At 40.8% G+C, this 18,446-nt stretch overlaps 1 protein-coding gene across 1 annotated transcript in view; it reads left to right on the plus strand.

The window, feature by feature from the left end:
* Positions 1 to 9,746: 9,746 nt before the first annotated feature.
* The window catches only part of anos1b (anosmin 1b), a 104,032-nt gene continuing 95,332 nt past the window's right edge, over positions 9,747 to 18,446 (plus strand). Inside the window, exon 1 of the mRNA XM_052018629.1 lies at positions 9,747 to 9,923. Within this exon, the coding sequence (XP_051874589.1) occupies positions 9,747 to 9,923 (177 nt within the window). The remainder of the gene's footprint in view (positions 9,924 to 18,446) is intronic.

Genomic DNA, 18,446 nt, shown 5'->3' on the forward strand with positions numbered 1-18,446 from the left:
CACACATAGGCTGCACCTGTATGGGATGGAATGGATGATGGATAATTTGGCATGCCCTTACTCATTTGTTCAAGTAGTTAGCTCTGTCTTAAAATGAACAATTTTATGGTAATCACCACCTGTCACTGCAGAACTTTGTGTTATGGTCTCACACCTACTTGGACTAGACATTGTGAGAACCCTAAACAATTTCGGCACATGACTTTCTCAAGGATTAGACTGAAGTGGCTCTCATCCTACCATTGTAAACTGGATTCAAATTCGGTGGCAAAGCCACACTGTGCATAGTTTTTTTTACTGGCCTGAATGCCTCAAGGACATTGGGCAAAATGTCAGGAGTGAATTTGGTCTGACCTTGAATTTTCTCTCAGTTGGCCAGAGAAGGTACAGATTTCCACAGTGGTTTTGGGTTACTAGAATTGTATTAAAAACACAAAGTCGAAGTCCAAGTCAAGTTTATTGTCATATGCACAAGTACATGTATGCACAGGTGCAATGAAAAACTTACTTGCAGCAGCATCACAGGCATATAGCATCTGAAACATAACACTCGCAAGAAAAACATAAATTATACAAAATTATACAGGAAGCAAAATAATTAGAACAAAAAAAACAAAGTCCATTGTAGGTCAAAGTGGTCATAATATTGCTATATAGTAGTCATTATTGGTATTGGTATTGATTTATTACTGTCACTTATACCAAGGTACAGGGAACAACTTGTCTTGCAAACCGATCATAGAGATCAATTCATTACACCGTGCAGTTACATTGAGTTAGTACAGAGTGCATTGAGGTAGTACAGGTAAAAACAATAACAGTACAAGTGTCACAGCTGCAGAGGAAGTGCAGTGCAGGTAGACATTAAGGTGCAGGGTCACAACAAGGTAGATTGTGAGGTCAAGATTCCATCTCATCGTATAAGAGAACCAATAGTCTTATCACAGTGGGATAGAAGCTGCCCTTGGGCCTGGTGGTATGTGCCCTCAGGCTCCTGTATTTTCTGCCTGATGGGAGAGGAGAGAAGAGAGAATGACCTGGGTGGGTGGGGTCTTTGATTATGCTGACTGCTTCACCAAGGCAGCGAGCGGAAAAGACAGAGTCCATGGAGGGGTGGCTGGTTTCTGTGACACGCTGGGCTGTGTCCACAACTCTCTGCAGTTTCTTGTGGTCCTGGGCAGAGCAGTTCCCATACCAAGCTGTGATACATCCAGACAGGATGCTTTCTATGGTGCATCGATAAAAGTTGCTGAGTCTCAAAGGGGACATACTGAATTTCTTCAGCCTCCTGAGGAAGTAGAGGCACTGGTGAGCTTTCTTGGCCATGGCGTCTACGTGGTTGGACCAGGACAGGCTATTGGTGATGTTCACTCCTAGGAACTTGAAGCTCTCAACCCTCTTGACCTCAGCACCATTGATGTAGACAGGTGGATGTACATCGCCCCCTTTCCTGAAGTCAATCACCAGCTCTTTTGTTGACATTGAGGGAAAGATTGTTGTCATAATACCATGTCACTAAGCTCTCTATCTCCTTCCTGCACTCTGACTCATCGTTATTTGAGATATGGCCCACTATGGTGGTATCATCTGCAAACTTGTAGATGGAGTTAGAGCAGAATCTGGCTACACAGTCATGAGCATATAGGGAGTAGAGTAGAGGGCTGAGGACACAGCCTTGTGGGGCACCAGTGTTGAGAATAACCATGCTGGAGGTATTGCTGCCTATCCTCACTAATTGTGGTCTAATTGATCAGAAAGTCAGGGATCCAGTTTCAGAGTGAGGTGTTGAGACCCAGGTCATGGACTTTGGTGACGAGTTTACTCGGAATTATAGTATTGATGGTGGAGCTGTAGTCAATAAACAATAGTCTAACATAGGTGTCTTTACTGTCCAGATGCTCCAGAGCTGAGTGTAGGACCAGGGAGATGGCGTTCACTATAGACCTGTTTTGTTGGTAGGCGAATTGCAGTGGGTCGAGGTTGTCTGGGAGGCTGGAGTTGATGCATGCCATGATCAGCCTCTTGAAGCACTTCGTGATGGTGGATGTCACAGCCACTGGTTGTGCAGGTTGGTTCAAGAACCAAACAGTTGAAGGGAAGTAGCTGTTCTTCAACCTGGCAGTATGGGACTTCAGGCTTCTGTACATCCTACCCGATGGTAACCACAAGAAGATGGTATGGACTGGATGGTGGGGACCTTTGATGATAGATGTTGCCTTCTTGAGGCAGCGCCTCATGTAGACACTACTGATGGTGCGAGGGATGTGCCAGTGATGTATTGGTGTTACATCTAATTTTGTCTTTGGGAATCTCAGTTCCTTTTACTAAACAAAGATTTTGATAAAAAGTTCAAACGTCCTGCATATGCAGGTATAAATAACAATACAAGTTAAAATTAATTTATTTTTAAGAAGACTCAATGTAAAAGGCTACATCAAATTAATTCATATGGTATGATATTTTTTGAATATAATGTATTGGAATAGTTTAGCAATAAACTCTTATTTAGTGCAAAGGAAAAACATTTTCTGAATTTCTGCCCTTATTTATTGCTATTCTGGAAAAGACTAAATCACTGATATTCAATCCAGAGTGTCATACAGGAGAATGATCTGCCCATGTTCATACAGAGCTGTAACACGGCCTGGAAATATCTTCCCTGTGAGGTTGTAAAATCAATGATACACAGCAAGGCAATGCATGTTTTGTCCTGTGGTCCCTTCAACAATATACTATTGCGCTTATGTCTGAAGTCCATGTGCATAATAGAATGGACCATGCACTTCTGAAGAGACACAAAGGTTTGGTATGCTGCAGACCGCAGGTCAAAGGTGGTGGGTCATGATAAGAAAGTCCCTGTGGACAAGACAGATTGGATCAGAACTCAAATGGGTGGCAGGAAGAGGGAAGTGAGACTTTGTTGGTTGGGTTTGAGCATTACAAGCAGGGAATCAGGATTGACGGCGGGAGCAGGCAGCATTGGGGTTGGGTCACGATCTACTGCTGAATTCTGTTGAGGATCACCATCCAACCAAAACTGAGTAATGGAAGGACTGAAGGAGAGGAGCTGTAAGGGTGTTAGGGAGAACAAAGTGCCTTATGCAGATACAGTTGGGGGACAATTTATCTTTTGAACCAAGAAATAATGAAAAATCTGATATTCTTTTTAAATTGGCAAATTTGGTTGTACATATGGCAAAATTTATCCACTGTCCTATGACCACTGCTTAACCATCGAAGAACACTCAATTTTCTTTTCTGCAGAAAATTTCAAAATTAATGAATTATAGCCAAAAAGACACATTTGAAGGAAAAACATGCATGCATAGAAGTTACAACGTGGAAAGAAGGCAGTAAGCACAAGTCTGATCAGCTTCTTCCAAATACTTGAACAATCTGTTCTGAAAGCTCATCATTTATCTATCCAATTTAATCTTGAATGATGACACATTATTTGTCTTAGCTGCTAACTCAGGAAGTGAATGTCCACCCTTGCAGAATTATATCCTGTCCCCAGGGGTAGTTAATTTGGTGACCATGGACTCATATAGCTTTGTGAATACACAAGGGTGATGGATAAAAAGGACAATGTGAATTAGAATAGAGTTTTGCATGAGTTCAGGTTTGGAGATAAAAGAAATCAAGGGAGAAATTGTGTTTGGTTCTTGTTCAGGTTGTGAGGTTTTTTTTGCTAAAATACCAACTCATTCTATAAAAATCAGTTACCACGGATATAAAAGCTCAGGGTGTGAAATTAGTCTCGAGTTGTAATGCAAAATTGTGGAGTTGCACTCTGCTTCATGTTGCACCCAATGAAATCAAAAGAAAAGAAAATCAAACCAAGTGTAAAGCAGGCTGATAATTTGCTATCATCCATCTAACACTACCACCCAAGGCAAATTTCATTCCATTAGGATTATACCATTTAATCATGATGTTTTCCTGAAATATAGGTTTAATGTTTTTATGGAGATCACATCATGTCTAATTACTAAACTATTTTTACTTTGAAAGTCCTTTTGAAAAAAATGTTCAAAGCACAGCTTTCCCACAGCTCACAACAATATAATTAGTACCTCTAAATCTTCCAGCTGCAGTAAACCAAAACATAAACAAATGTAATGTTCAATTAAACAATCTTCTTTTCTCCTTGCTTAATAATTTTGAGTGGGCTTCACTATTGTGAAAATAACTTTGTTGTGTTGACAATGTTCGGGATACTCTGAGTGAATCATTGTTTATTACATCCAATTTCTACTACCTTTCCATCTTTGACATTGGAGGATAGCCCAATATTTAACACCTTGTATGAAGTTATGTATTTCAGCAGATTTCCAGCATCTGCAGTCTCTCTTGTGTCTGTATGTATGTCACCTTATTTTTCCTGCAAATTCCAAGGACCATTTCTTAGTCCACCCATCTATTTATCTAAAATCAAATAAAATACAATAGATGAGAAATCTGAAGGGAAATGCTAGAAATGTTCAACAGATCAGGCAGCATCTGTGGGGAGAAAAACAGTACTAACGTTTTAGCTTAATGACTTGGTAGATTAAATTGGTAAATTGATTTATTATTGTCACATGTACCATGATACAGTGAAAAACTTAGTTTTGCGTGCCATCCATACAGATCATTTTATCACGCCAATACATTGAAGTAGTACAATGGAAAACAAATGCAGAATAAAGTGTTAGAGTTACAGAGAAAGAGCGGTGCAGGCAGACAATAAGGTGCAAAGCCATAACGAGGGAGATTGTGAGGTCAAGAGTCCATCTTATCATACTAGGGGACCATTCAATAGTGGGATAGAAGCTGTCCTTGAGCCTGGTATTTTTCATCTGAACTCAATGATTTTTCATCTGAACGAGAAAAAAAATAGAGCAAAGGTAGCTCCTAATTTCCTTTTGGGACCACAGATCTCTACAACACAAATCATACGACAGACTGCAGTCATTAATATGATCAATGAAAAATCAAAATCTTATTAGAGACAATTGTATTGTGCACTATAAGTATTGAACTTCACCTAAGTTTATTAATTTACAATAAAACAAGCACCCTAAAAATGTCGAATTTCCATTTGATAGCACCTTTTTACTTCAATATAATGCAGCTGAAATTGACACAAACAGTTGGACTTCTTTTTAGGGTTGGAGTTATTTTAGAGTTTTTGTCAATGTGATTAAAGCATATAAGGTAGTGGTTCGAGTTGGAAAGATATCTAATGATTAGGAGTGGGTTATAGAATGGTTAGTGTATTTTAGCTGTAACATAACAGGGAATTATTTTATGATTAGGGTTTCAGGTTAGAATTTCTGCTTTAGGGTCAGAATCCAGTGAAGGTCCATTTGGATGATTCCTTATATAGAGGGCATTTTAGGGTAGGATCAGAATCAGGACTAGAATCGGAATGATTTAAAACTGGGGACCTTGAAAGTTGTCTGTGCACTGCCTGAGCAATAGTCATTGCACAGCCAAAAATCACCTTATCCAATTTAACCAATGCTGTGCATATTTCTGAGTGAGTTAACTCTAGTCATTTATAAGGAAGAGCTTTTTAGTGAAAGAAATTCATGTACCCTCGTACTATTTCACAGGCACCTATTTCAGTTTGACACACAAAATTTGTTTCCAATATTTTAAACCACCTTGACGAGTTTTGCACTGTTGTCTCACAGAAGAGTTGGTCTGAGCATTATTTAAAAGGTCAGGCACATCTCTGATGCATCTCGAAAGTGATAAAAAACTCTCTGCCAAAGAAACCTCAAGTTGATAGCTCAAACAATCACCATACCAATGGTTGGTGTCAGAAGGTTGCCCTTCAAAATTAAGGGCTGAGAAATGCCAGAAGAAACCCTGCAAATAAAAAGTGGTTCCGTGTTCATCAGATCAAGAAATGAGTTTAAGAAAAAAGCTTGAGGAAGACATCTCACAAAAGTGTACTGCTTTCGAACTACTCCTAACAAATGTCACTACTAACAGCATTAAGGAGATTGTTCATGCATTTTTAAAGTCAGAAACATGTAGCAGGTGACCTTCAAACCAAGAGTGTTTTAAGGTTAGGGTGCAGCAGAACAATTATCCAGAGCTGGGCCCAGGTCAAACTGGGGGTCCCAATTTGAAGTGATCAGGATCATAGTTGGACTGGCTTGGAGCACTTTCATTTGGGGTTTTCCATCAGAGGTGAGGTTAGATTTAAATTTAGATTCAGGATTACAGTTAGAATTATATTTAAATTAGGATCACCTGTGAGAAATGGAAGGATGTTATAACATCATACTTTCCTGCACTAACCCAATATCCCTTAATTTCCTTAACATTCAAAAATCTATTGACCTCTGTCTGGAAGAAACTAAGGAACTAAGCCTCAACAGCCCTCTGCCCAAAGCTTAGGCTCAGTATACTTAATCTGTTCTCATAGGATGAGCCCCACTCCCATTCCAGGAATTAATTTGGTGAGCATTGTTGTGCTCTTCCTTAAGTAGGTAAACCAGACCCATACACAATATTCCAGATGCATTCTCACCAGGGCCCTATATAATTGCAGTAAGAAGTCTTTATACATGTACTCAAATTCTCTTGCAATAGAACCCAACATACCTTTTTGCCTTCCCAATCTCTTGCTGTACCTGCAAGAAACTACTCTCAGTGATTTATGTACAAGTACTCTCAGTACAAGCACCCTCAGGTCTCCCTGAGCACTCACACCTTAAAATCTATAATTAAAGATCAATGCATTTCTCTTTTTCCACCAAAATGAATGACCTCATATTTTTCTGCATGATATTCAATCTGCCATGTCCACACTCATTCAAGTAGCCTTCCAACAGTTCCCCGGAACCTCCCTGCATCCTCCTCACAACCCTCACTGCCACTTGGCTTCGTAACATCAGAAAATTTGGATGCATTGCAGCCTCGTCGGCATCGGTGAGACCCAAAGCAGACTGGGGGATCGCTTCATCGAGCACCTTTATTCTGTCCACAGTACTACTAGCCGGGATCTCCCGGTGGCCAGTTGTTTTAAGTCCACTTCCCATTTCTTACGCCATCTTGTGTCTGCATTGCATTTTACCTCTTAATCCAAATGCTCCAACAGCAATCCAATTGATAACAGACTATCAACCCAACAATGACCCTATATTCCTGGTCTCTTAATAATATCACTTCCTTTGTGATAAAATCACAGATCACTTACATCATTGGATTTCCATATGGTTCTTGTCAGAAATCTATGGTGGATGGTGGATACAGCACAGGATGTCCAGCTACTCACTAATAACTTTCCCTCTTCAACAATACCAAGGCCTCCAATGGCCAAACAGCAAGGCCCCATCTCACCAAGAGCCATGAACAGAAATGCACTTGTCCAAGCAAGATAGGCAGTCTGCACCTGCTGGAAGGAACACCTAGAAGAATTCCTCAACTATGAGTCTGTCCTTGATGTAAGCATCCTTGACTATCCCAAAGCACACTACCTGGTCCAGCCATGCTGCCAGCTGTGACCAATGAGAAGTCAACAAGGTGATATGGCAATTATAAAGTAACAAGGCATTATGTGTAGTTGGAATTCTAAAACTTGACAGAGAGGAACCTCAGTCACAAATTTTGAACCTCATCTTCTGCATCTGGGATGAGGAGGATATGTCAGAAGACCTTGCAGATTATATTCATAACTATTTTCAAGGTAAGAGACCAACCTGATTGTCAGAACTACAGAAGGATTGCCTTGCCACCTGCCACAAGGGAATGCCATTGCACAGGTCTTCTTCCCAGTAGCTAAAGAGCTGCTCTCTGAATTGCATTGTGAATTCCACCCATTTGGATTCAGAGTGGACACCTCCCTCAGCACACATCAACTGCAAGAGAAGTAAAGGAGGCAGCATCAATTACTATCCATGGGTTTTTTGACTTCTTAAAAGCCTTTGGCTATTGAGCTAAAGGAGCTGTGGAGCATCTTGCTCAATTTTGGCTTCTTGCAGAAACTTGTACTTTCATGACAGATTGCAAGCTGTGAACTTAAGCAATGCATCCATAACAGACTCAGTCTCATTGTCTTAAACAGGGCTGCATCGTCACACTAACATATCTCAACCTTTCGCTCAATGCTGCACCTCACCTCTAGTTTCGCTCACATGGGAAGTTTATTAATCCACAGGGCAAATTGGAAATCCTTCAATCTATATCACCTCCACTCCAGAACCAAGGCTTTGCACTTCAGTATTCAGATTAAATTTACATATGCACATGATTGGAGACAGAACATCAAGTCATCATGAACTTGTTCACTGAAGCTTATGAGGGAATAGGCCTTACTTTTAACATTTACAACCTAACTCCACTGTTTAACAATCCACTCCAGCAATAACGGCTCCATGGTAGAATCTGAGGGTCCCACATAGGCCATCTGAGAACCCACAGGACTGGAGTGGAAGCAAGCCTTCCTTGACCTCGGGGAACTAGCTTAAGAAGAAGAAGAATTATTGGTAATTCACCATTGGCATTACCAGAAATATCCAGGCCGTTCGGCTGCTTGTCCCCAAATCTCACTGCAACATTCATTCTATCAGCCATTCACGGACAGTCGATTTCAGCACGTTTTTGGGTGCGAGGGAAATGAACGTTCCCACTTACCAAATATACCACACTTCAGGCATGTGGAACAATGAAAATGTCACAGAAAAGTGCCATTTACACCTAATGGGGTCTCCTTGTGTTCAAGGAGAGAGGAAAGAGGTGGAAGCAAGGAGGTGAGCCATTGAAGCTGAAAAGATTCACAAGGATGTTACTGGGTCTGAAGGGCATGAGTTATAAGGAGAGACTAGATAGACTGGTTTTGTTTTCCCTGGAGCGAAAGATGCTGAGAGGTGACCTTATAGAGGCATATAAAACCACGAGGGGCATAGATGAAGTGAATCGTCACAGTATTTTTCCCAGGGTAGGGGAGGTCTAAATCTAGATATCTTTATTAGTCACATGTACATTGAAACACGCAGTGAAATGTATCTTCTGCACAAAGTGTTCAGAAGGCAGCCTGCAAGTGTCATCACGCTTCCGGCACCAACATAGCATACCCACAAGTTCCTAACCTGTACGTCTTTGGAATATGGGAGGAAACCGGAGCATCCGGAGGAAACCCACGCAGTCACAGGGAGAACGTACCAACTCCTTACAGACAGTGGCCGGATTTGTACCTGGGTCGCTGGCGCTGTAAAAGCGTTATGCTAATCGCTACACTGCCAGGAGGGCATAAGGAAAGGTTGAGAGTGGAAAGATTTAAAGGGGACCTGAAGGGCAAGTTTTTCATACAGAGGTTAGTGGGTATATGTAACGAGCTGCCAGAGAAGTGGTAAAGGCGGATACAATTATAATGTTTAAAAGACATTTGGATAGGCACATGGTAAGAACAGCTTAGAGGGATATAGACTAAATGTAGGCAAATGGAACTAACTCAGATAGTCATCTTGGTCGCATTGAACCAACCTGACCAAAGGACAACGCTATGACGATGAAATGCGTGTGCAGACCTCAAGGGGAGTGGTCTGAGGGGCGTGGCATGAGCGAATTGGGTGGTCCTAGAGGATGGAGTCTGGGCAAGGGGCGGGGTCTGGGCAAGTGGGGCGGGGCTAGATCGCACATGCTGCGGCTGTGGTCACTACCAGCGTGCAAAGTTGTGCTGCTGGGTGCAGCGAAGCTGACAGCGGCTGGCAGGGTAACAGCAGGCGCGGGTCGTTGTGCAGCGGGCGATGCCGAGCACCGGGCTGTGCTGGTTGCTCCCCGGGCTGCTCTGCTCGCTGCTGCCGGTGGGTGCGCGGCGATCCGGGGACGTCGCGGCTGCAGAGAGTGTCCGGCGGGCCAGGTGCACTTCGCGCTGCCTGGCGCTGCACATCGCGCACCTGAGCGCCAGCTTCAGGACTCTCCAGGTAGGACGGATCCCTGGATCTGGGAGAGGAGGGGTATCCCTGGATCTGGAGAGAAGTCAGGGAGTCCCCAGATCTGGGAGAGGAGGGGGTGTCCCTGGATCTGGGGAGAGAAGGAGTTATCCCAGTATCTGGGAGGGGAGGGGGCTTCCCTTGATCTGGGGAGAGGAGTGGTATCTCTGGATCTGGGAAGAGGAGGGGTATTCCTTGATCTGGAGAGAGGAGGGGGAGTCCCTGGATCTGGGAAGAGGAGAGGGAATCCCTGCATCTGGGGAGAGGAGGGGGTATCCCTAGATCTGCAGAGAGGAGGGGGAATTCCTGGATCCTGGCAAGAGAGTGGGGAATTGTTCTGTCTGGGGAGAGCAGAAGGGGGATCTCCGGATGTGGGAAAAGGGAATTCCAAAATCTAGGGAGAGCAGAAGGGGAGTCCCTTGGGTCTGTGGAGAGGTCATTCCTAGATATAGGGAGAGAGAGAAAACAAAGATCCCTGTGTCTGAGATGAGGAGGAGGAGTTTGGGTCTAGGAAGAGGGAATCCTTGGATCCCGGAGCAGAGGGGGAAAATCCTTGGATCTGCGGAGAGAAGAGGTATCCCTGGATCTGGGGAGATGGGGAATTGCTGGGTCTGTGGGGAGGGAATCCTTGGATCTGAGGAGAGGAGAAGTACAATAGCTCGGTTTGGACTGAGAGAAGGAGGATCCCTGAGTCTGGTGAGATGAAATCCCTGGATCTGTAGAGAGAAGGAGGTTGATCTTCAAATCTGATGGGAAGCAATGGATGAATCCCTGGAACAGGGAAAGGAAGGGAAGGATTCCTGGAACTGGGAAAGAAGAGTGTATTCCCAGATTTTTGAAGGAAGTGGGATCACATGTATTGAGAAAAGGAAAGAGCAAATCCATGGATCTGTGGAGAGAGATGAGGGGGTGAAGGGAATTCTAGACCTGGGGAGAATAAACAGGGATCCCTGGATCCAGAGAGATCAGGGAAATCCCTGGACATGATCAGGAGAAAGGGGTCCCTAGATTTTGGGAGAGGAAAGAGGGAATCCCTGGGGTTGGGGAGAGAAAAAGGAGGAATCTCTGGATCTAGGACAAAACACTGTCTGAATCATAGATGAGGAACTAGTGCAAGCAGACACAAGTCAGAGATCCGAGTGGTTCCAGTCCTACTTAGCCATCTCACTCAGTATAAATCAGTTTATGCAAGTCTGATTTGTATTGCTCTTCCCAATATTTCTTACAACTTGGGAGCCCTTAAAGTACACAAGCAAGGACATGAAGTGGAACCAACTTCTTAATCAGACCTTTGCATAGAGTTCCCACAATAAACACCCTGCCCCTGGAGAATAGGAAGGTAGAACAGAAATGATAGTGCACAAGTCTTTCTGTACTAAGAGAAGGAAACCTGCTGATGCTAAGCTAGGTGAAATATTTTTTTTAACCTTAGCTAGTCACATAATACAAATAGTCCATAAACTGAGAGACATTAGAAACCATGATGTCAAAATCTTGTATTCTATGTTTAATGGTTTTCAAATACTCTACCTGGTGGATTGTAAAACTTACTTTCCTAAGATAGAAGACCTGCTAAAATTTCTAGTGGTTCCGAGGATAACTTCAGGATGTAGTGCCAAAATTCATTTTAAAATCAATTCTCTGTATTTGTGACAACCTGCAGAGCTTTTATATATAACAATCTTCCCAATTATGACTGTGTGGCTAATGAAAGTGTTATGAAATGTAGTCATCCATTTAAAAGTGATACAAAGATGGAAGTTTTTCATAGTCTCTTGTTACTTCAGCACCTGTTAGGTTTCCAGTAGCTGATGATTGTGTTCATAAAGTATTTTAAACATGTATGTAAATGTAGTTGGATGAGAGAATGAGAATCATCGTGTCACAGAAATTTCACCAAATTCAAGAAGTGCTTTAACCTCATTTGCAAAACACAACAGGGTACAGAGAGTGAAAGGAGTAACCCTTGTCGCAAAATTTTCACCAAATTTGTTTTAGTACATTATCAACAAGGATGAGAGCTTGCAGCTCATGAAAAAGAAACAGAGATGAGGAGATGCATCTAATTAAGTACAATCAATGTACACAAGAGAGAACCTGACCGATAAAAAATGCCCAAAGAGCTTCACTACTAATGAAGTGATTTTGAACAAAGGCCACTGTTCTTTGTTAGAAAAATATGGCAAGTTACTGCAAACAGGAGTAATAAATGCCCAATTAATTTCTCAGTTTAATATTTCACATGGAAATCATCAGCTGTGACAATACAAAAATTGGTAGTAACTGCTACTTTCATACTGACGAGTGTCAGCTTAGTTTATGTTCCTAAATCCTAGGATGGATTTTAACTTGCAATTGCCTGGAAGATTCAAGCATCCAACATACCATGAGGGTCTGAATCTCAAATCGTCAGCTCCCTATGCTACCTTTGGAATATCCTTTCATTGTTTAGCCAGACTTTGTTCCCAGATGCCATGATCCTCTTCCCAAGGTTTCCAGATGCCAGATTCCTTCCAGTGCTCTGACTCTCTGCCTTTCATCTGCTATTCTCCTATTACAGTAATGACAAAGTCTGGCATCCCTTCCAGAACCATAATTATCTTCTTAGAAACTAGACACTTGTTCTGAATGTTTCCAGTTATTAAATATCCTCAATATATTAACCACATTTCTCACTAATCCTAGAACTGTAGCTGAGATTGCACTCCCTGCAGATCCCAAACCTATTGCTGTCCCCACAACCTCTAAGAACCCCCATCTCATTCAGTACCCTATGTCACTGGCCCAAGCTTCACCTGGGAACATATATCTGCCCTCCTCATAATATTCTTAAATGGTACAGAGTAAATTATAATCTTCTGCTTATTGCTTTCCATCTTCCTGAGTACCTTGACCTTCCAAAAACATAACAAATAAAAAATAGAAGTGCTAGTTCTGACCTGCCATGCTGACCACAGGAGTGGTATTTGCAGACACTGAACATGTCATTAATTATAAGGAGTAGAAAACTACAGGTTGTTTACCTGAAGACTGTTCCATGAGATCATCCTAAAATAAATATTTGGAATTGGTTTATTATTGTCACATGTACTGAGGTACAGTGAAAATTTTGTATACTGTTCATACAGATCAATTCATTACACATTCCATTGAGATAGTACCAGGTAAAACAATAACAGAATGCAGAATGAAGTGTAACAGCTACAGAGAAAGTGCAGTGCAGGTAGACAATAAGGTGCAAGGTCATAACGAGGTAAATTGTGAGGTCGTCTATTTTATCATACTAGGGAACCATTCAATAGTCTTATAACAGCGGGATAGAAGCTGTCCTTGAGCCTGGTGGTATGTGCTTCAGATGAGGTAATAGCTGACCACGTAGATTCAGGGGGCTCTGTGCCGTCAAATTTCTCTATTCCCGCAGGATTTGCAATCTGACACCATCATGTGGTGTCCAGGCACATTTATTGGCTGATCAGCCAGTCATGTTGAAGAACTTCCACAGACAGCAAGCATGGTGCCAACTATAATTAACATTTCATGCAGACTAGCACATGCAATTAAGGAAGAAAATTAAATAAAAAAAATATTGTAAATAAAACTATGGATTTTTTATCATGGAATGGAAGGAATGATACCACCCACTTATAAAATTAATTTTGTTTTAGAGCTGGAGAGGTAATTTGGCAAAAACTATGATTTAGCACATGTTAACACAGTAATACTTTATTCAATCAAGACCAACATTTACAAGGTTTTTTACAGCAAGAATATCATGTAAAAGGTGACATTAACACCAAAATCTGTGAAGGAGCAGGGAATCACATTCAGTGTCTCCCAGATTTCTATGTTTAACTGCTTGTGTAGGTATGGAAAGTTGCTATCAGTACTACACAGTAATGTGACAACAGGGTTTCTGTCACTACAAGTGCAAAAGCTCAGCCTTAATCAAGGCTTACCTTTTATAGAAAGGTACAATTGAATCAGTCAATTTAATCTTGAAGCATCTGACTACCAGAACTATAGGTTAATAAACTTGATGATGCATTGCATCTTTAATAGCATTACTGTAACATCGTTATGGCATCTCCTTTGTCCAGATGGGCAGTAATGGACAGCTTTCATGGGCAATTAACATTTATAATTGTGTAGTATATTCTGGTTTAGAAGATTAACTTTAAAGTTGACTGAGCATTTCATGTTGCCATTACTGCTGATGGGGCTCAGCATCTTAATTTTAAATTGCTTTTTAAGTATCCCTCAAAATACTTGTGAATCTTAAATGTGCTTCTTCAATAATGGTTAAATACTATATAAGTCATGGCACTGCCTGTCAACTTGTACTTAAATGTAGTCACGTATTTGGGAAGAATGTTTGTTAAACGTTGTACAGTACTGTCCATCTGTTTACATCACCAGTACTTCTCTGAAATGTTTTATATAAATTAGAAGGATAAAACATCTTTTGCTTGTTAAAGGCTCCTCAGGAGAAACCTGTGCAGAATTATGAATGAGAGAGGAAGGATAAACACAAAAGTGGGTACTGAACTCAAGGTCAGGTTTAAAAAAATCACTTTCATCTTATTCCATGAAAAAGAATTCACTGAAGTGTAATGACATTGATCTGTTTTTGGGGGGGTTGGGGGTGGGGTGAGAATGTTTGTGTGAAGGTTATACAACAGAAGCTTTTTGTTAATTTTCTCACTGATGTTTATAAGTTACTGCAGCTTAGATTGAATTCCTGTGGGACATGTATTAGTCAAACAGTACATCACAAGTAACATTTGAAGCAGAGCTTAAATGTTTTCCTCCACTGTGTGTCCATATGCCACTAGAGAGTTGATTTTACAAACTTTTAATAGAGCATGGAACTTTTCATGCCAGGAACATATGTCAGGAATTTGGACAGGAGGTTAGAGGGCCCCACAGGATTTTATGTCCATTAATTTTAATATTGCAAGACCCCTTGCTCTCCATACTTTGATGATAGTGTTTGGTCCATAAGAAAGACCTGTTCTGGGAGCAGTATTTTGTAAAATCTACCCATCCATCTCTGGAATTTGCACATCATGTAAGTTTCTTTATTCTTGTTTAAAAGTAAGTTGCATAAAAATAGGTAAATACCTGTTGAGCCAACTTAACTTTTGATAATGTTGAAGAGACTATAACAAATTCAGATCATTGATGTGATACCAGAAAACAGAAAGAGCAGTCGTGGTTTGCTTTGAAATTTAGTTTTGTAGCAGAGTAACTACACATCCTAGATATAACGCAGATGAAAATGTTTGTGGGATTTACTCGTGCCCGCAATTGTATTGCTGTAGATTGTTGATACAAGTTGAAAGTCTGGTGTCAGCTGTAGTTCAATTGTTAGCATTCTCATCATGTTCGAGTAACTTGAGTACAATAATCCAGGTTGACACTCCAGTACAGTACTGAATGTATGCCACATTGTATGAGATGCTCTCTTTTGAATGCAATATTCTTTCTCAGGCGGATATAAAAGATCCCATGGGATTGCTTCAAAGAGCAGGAAAAAAGCCCCACTATTCTAGACAATAATTCTCTTTGAACCAACATTGTTAAAACAGATCAACCAGTCATTATCAACTTGTTCTTTGTGGGAATTTGCAGTGCACACATTGGCTGTTGTGTCTGAATACAAATTGCCTGTTGTGTCTGAGTACATATTGGCTGTCTAAATATGCTTTATAAATACTTCATAGTTTTTAAGGCATCTGAAAGGAAATTGAAAGGAACTATATAAATATAAGTTTTTTGTTTCTGGAGGGTATGCATGCTCAACGTTTGTTATTGCATGACCCGTGAGAGTTAAATGTGAGGATGCAAATTACAGTTTTTAATTGTCTAAGATCCAATTTAACATGGAGCAAGAATCAAATGTTGGGGCCTCTGTGAATATCACAACCCACTGATTTCAACAGATTGAAACCAAGGCAAGAGAAAAACTGTGCCAATATTACAGATGAATAACTTACAGAAATAGCCTGGTCCCTATTCCCTAGTCCCAACCCGCTCATTCATATCATGGATGTGAATTCCTCTATGCTATCGTACAACAATGGGATGATCTGAGGGCTTACGCTCGTTCTTGAAGACAGGCTCAACCAGTTTCCCCCATCAATACCCTCATTCACCTGGCTGAACTTATTCTCACAATTTCTCCTTCAACTCCACACACTTCCTCCAGATCAAAGTTGTAGCTATGGGAACTTCCCTGAGTACAAGTTACACCTGTTTTTACTGGGATACATGGAACAGTCTGGTTTCAGTCGTAATCTGTTCCCTCAACTTGTTTTCTGGTACATTGATGATTCAAACAGAACTCCAGAATTTCAATCAAGTATCTATGAGATGTCTTCCTTTTTCCTGAACCATGATTTCCCCTCCTCCAGAGTTGACAGAACCCTTGACCACATCACATCTATTTCCAGCACCTCTGCCCTCTCTCCATCTTTGTCTAGATAGAGCAAAAACAGAACTCCTCTGGTCCTTAGCTTCCAACTGGCCAACCTCCACATTAAACGGGTCATCCTTCACAATTTCCACCAGCTTCAACAAGATTCCACCACCAGACACATCTTTCTCTCCCTTTCAAAATTTCAAAGGAACCATTCCTTTTACAACTACCTGGCCTACTCTTCTTTTCCCACTGATTACGCCCCTTCTTAAGGCACTTTCTGTGCAATTGCAGGAGATAGAACACCTGTCCTTTTACCTCTTCCCTTCCTGATGTTTCAATCGTACTCCTTCCAGTCTAGTGCACTACATTCATTGTTCGTAATGTGGTCCCCTCTACCTCGGAGAAGCCAAGCACAGATTGGGTGACCAGTTTGCAGAACGTGTGTTTTCATTCTGCAGGAGGAACTCGAGTATCCCTGTTGTCTCCATCCCACCCCACTCTGACCTATCCATCTGTGGCCTTCTACACTGTTATAACAAAGCCCAGCAGAAGCATTTCATCTTCCATCCTGGCATTTTGCAACCTTCCGGACTCAATATTGAATTCTATAACTTAAGTTAACTCATTTTCTCTGTCTGTATCAGAAATGACTGTTTCTGATGAATATATCATTTATCTGTGATATTGTCTCAATTTTTCTCTCTCCATGTCTCACTGCCTGCACTTGACAACTTTTACATTCCTTTGTTTGTATTCTCACTCTCCAACAGCTCTCATTTCATTGTTTTTGATCATTTTCTCTTTCTCTCTAACTGCTCCTATTAACCCAGAAGATGACATATACAACTAATCCCCATAGCAACCCTGACATTGCCCTATCAAAGATATTTCACTTGCCCAATGGATATCTCCCCCACCCTCACTGCAACTTAAAACTAACCTTATTTTCTCTCTTCCCTGGTTCTGACGATGGGTCTTTGACCTAAAACATTAACTCATTTTCTCTTTCCACAGATGCTGCTTGCCTGTGCATTTTCCACAGCATCTTCCGTTTTTATTTTAAAATAAAAATAAAATCTAGTTGTTGGAGCCTTTTTTGACCCTTGTTTCTGATCCTGCTAGCTTCACAGTGGGAAAACTACAATAGATTTCCTGCTCAGGGTTCATAGCAATCTGGGCCTGTCAGCAGATCTTGTTCTGTATATTTAAAGAACATTCCCACTTGCTTCATTCAGAATCCTTGGGAACCTACGCTTAAGAGAAGGTTACAACAGAGGACAGTAAGAATAAGAGAGGTGTTAGTGAAGTGGTCCACTGACATCTAGTAGGTAAACATGATTAGAATCACCCCTTTAACTTTAGGTTGAGGAATCTGTCAATCATGTTTATACCGAAAGTTTTAGTATGTGACTTTATGAATAAATTAAATTTTCACTTTCTATTTCAACAGTTGCACACAATTGCAAGCCCCATGTCAAACTCCTTGAGATTCAAACTAACTACATGACTGCTTGATTGCTTCAAAATTGTTAAAATATTATGTCCAGGTGCAAGCTATGACTGGTGTTTTTTTCCTTCTATGATCATTATGTTAATGACATTGCTCGTCTTCCAAAAATATTTCAAAATTATACAATATTGCCAATTTGTTGATCCTAAAATATTTATGAGAAAAGACTTTGAAATTTTTCTTCAAAAACGAAGATGAATTGTTTCCATGCAAATAGCTTAATGTGAACTGCTCAGAAATGAATGATTGAATACAAAGCACCAAGTTTTAATCTGTAAACTCAATTTAATCTATATAGACTTAACCTCTAACTCTTGTTCTATACCTTATTTCCTTACCCTACCCCCACACATGTTTTAAGAGCTATAAAATTTATTTTTAAAATAAAAGAACACTTTTACTGATGAAGGGAATGCTTGTATATACAGATTTTAATACTTTAACACTCCCCTATTATTATACTTTATGATATAGTTTAAAAGAAAAAGAAAGGGTTTTTGATCTGAAATGCAGTTTGTTGCACTGTAGCAAATATTAAAATTGATTTAGTTTTGTTCCAGAAACTGAGACTACTGACTAGGAA

Source organism: Pristis pectinata, chromosome 6, assembly GCF_009764475.1.
Source record: "Pristis pectinata isolate sPriPec2 chromosome 6, sPriPec2.1.pri, whole genome shotgun sequence".
Taxonomy (NCBI): Eukaryota; Metazoa; Chordata; class Chondrichthyes; order Rhinopristiformes; family Pristidae; genus Pristis; species Pristis pectinata.